Source organism: Triticum dicoccoides, chromosome 7B (assembly GCF_002162155.2).
Source record: "Triticum dicoccoides isolate Atlit2015 ecotype Zavitan chromosome 7B, WEW_v2.0, whole genome shotgun sequence".
NCBI lineage: Eukaryota > Viridiplantae > Streptophyta > Magnoliopsida > Poales > Poaceae > Triticum > Triticum dicoccoides.
Genome location: NC_041393.1, coordinates 512460072 through 512462428, shown reverse-complemented (window position 1 = coordinate 512462428; position 2357 = coordinate 512460072). Strand labels below are relative to the sequence as shown.

Here is a 2357-nt window from a genome sequence, read left to right as displayed (position 1 = left end):
ATATGGCCGAATGGTATGCTGTTCATAGGAAGGAGACCCAAGCAAAAGCCACCAAAGAAGCTGCCAAGTGAACACCGCCGGACCAAGGATGGATCAAAGCCAACGCTGATGGTGCAATCTCCAAGTTTGGCAACAAGGGAGGAGCGGGAGTCATCCTGCGTGGCCACGCGGGGGACTTTCGAGCAGCAGCATGTCACCGTTTTTCATCATGAGTCTGATCCTGAAAGTGTGGAGTTGCTTGCATGCAGACGCGCCGTCCAACTAGCTGCCGAGATCAATGTCAGGAAACTCCATCTGGAGACTGATAACAAAACAGTGGCGTCGATGCTTCAAGCGAAGGAGAAAAGCTTGGCTGCCTTGGGGCCAAGGGTGCAAGAGATCAAGGACATGTTCAGGTTCTTCGACGATGTGAAAGTATCATGGGTGGGTCGTTCTGCGAATTCTGCCGCGCATAAGTTAGCAAAAGTAGGAGTAGGAGATGAACTTTGTAAGGTTTGGCTTATGGTTCCCCCGGAGTTTGTGATTTCGGTGGTCTCTATGGAGATCCCAGACCTGTTTTAATTCATAAATAAAGTGGCAGATTCCCCCTTAAAAAAAAGAGAAGTAACAGAAAAACGGCTATGCACGATCCTTATTCTACTAGTTGGGCATGTGAAACGGCAACCACGCACTAAATCTCCATGCAAGGTCCTCGATCAGTACTTCTCGAGCAGCGGCGGGATGCTCTGCTCGTTCCTGAAGTAGTCCTGAGGATCCACCTTGCCCTTGGTAATAGCGAGCCTTTGGAAGTTGCCCTTGAAGTACTTCTCGCCCCAAACCTTGCCGCTGCTATAGGTTGAGATGTCGTTCACCACCTCGTTCCTGCCGAGGTCGATGTCCCTGTAGTTGGCGTACGCCTGCCTGGGGTTCTTGCTCACGTACGGCTCCATGAAATTGTACATGTCCTTGCTCCACTGCAGCGGCGCGGCGGCGGCTGCCTCGGCGAACCAGTAGTTGACGTACTGGATGTTGAAGAGAACGCCCTGGCGGTGAGGGAACGGCGTCGCCGCTTCGGGGGTGGCGCTGATGGTGGCGCCGTATGGGTCCATGATCATCATCCCCCCACCGGGCTTCGTGAGCCAGCCGAAGATCTGCTCCCACACGGGCTTGGGGAAGGGCTGGTACACGTAGTCCGACTTGTATTCGGCGAAGGGCTTGAAGGTGTTGTTCCGGTTGAGGAGGTCGACCAGGCTGGCCTCTTTGCCGAGGTGGATGAAGGGGATGGACTTGATCCAGGGCATCTCGTTGCAGTGATAGGGGTTCATGCCAAGCTCGGGGAATTGGCTGCTCATCAACGGCGTCAGGGTTTGGCAGGTGCCCAGGTACATGCCCTCGAATGTCGCGGTGTTCCCCGCAGCGATGACGCGGATCATGAGGTCGCCGGGAAGGGCCGGCCCGACCAGTTGCCACTTGTTGACGAGGTCTACGGCGCCTTCTTGCACTGTCTTGGGGATCTTGAACACGGTCACGGTGGGAGGCACCGGCAGGAGCTTCACTTGCCACGACACGACGATGCCAAAGCTCTCTCCGCCGCCGCCCCTGACGGCCCAGAAGTGGTCCGGGCTCATGGAGCTCTTGTCGAGAAGCTTGCCGTTGGGGTCGACCACCTTGACGTCGATGACGTTCTCGGCGGCGATGCCGTACTTCCGCAGCAGCATGCCAAAGCCGCCGCCTGCGAAGTTGCCGCCGACGCCGATGGTCGGGCAGACGCCGGCCGGGAACGCGAGCACGGGGCTGTTTTTCGCGATGGCGTAGTAGAGCTCGCCGAGCTGCGCGCCGGATTCGACCCACGCCGTGCGGGCGTAGCCGTCGATCAACACTGCCCGCATATTGTTGAGGTCGACGACGGCGAACGTCTCGGGTTTCTCGGACCGGTACGACAGGCCCTCGTAGTCGTGGCCGCCGCTCCGGACGCGGAGGCGGACGCTGTGCCGGCGTCCGCACACCACCGCGGACTGGATGTGCGAGGCGTTGGTGGGGGTGATGATGTAGAGCGGCTTCACGTTCTGCGGCGACAACCACCGCGAGTTCCTGATGGTCTGCGCCAGGACGGTGGGGAAGTCAGGCGAGCTCTTGGCGTAGAGGAGGCGGGCCGGTATCTCCTTCATGAGGCATCCGAGGAAGTCCTCCTTGGCAGGCACCGGCGCGTAGGTGGCGGCGGCTTGACAGGACAAGGCGCAGAAGAGGAGCACCAGCGTGAAGGCCCTATAGTTCGCCATTGTAGGCGATAGAGCTTGGAATGTCTGTGGTGTGTTGTGTGAAACTGTGACCGTGTGGACATCATCGCAGGGACAGGCGGAGAACTTATATATTAGGCC

At 58.4% G+C, this 2357-nt stretch overlaps 1 protein-coding gene across 1 annotated transcript; it reads right to left on the bottom strand.

Annotated features, from left to right (window-relative positions):
- Positions 1-534: 534 nt before the first annotated feature.
- On the bottom strand, positions 535-2301 carry LOC119338100 (berberine bridge enzyme-like 27). The gene has a single exon (XM_037610395.1). It carries the CDS (start codon positions 2256-2258, stop codon positions 696-698), a length of 1563 nt encoding a protein of 520 aa, XP_037466292.1. The 5' UTR covers positions 2259-2301; the 3' UTR covers positions 535-695.
- Between the last annotated feature and the right edge of the window lie 56 nt (positions 2302-2357).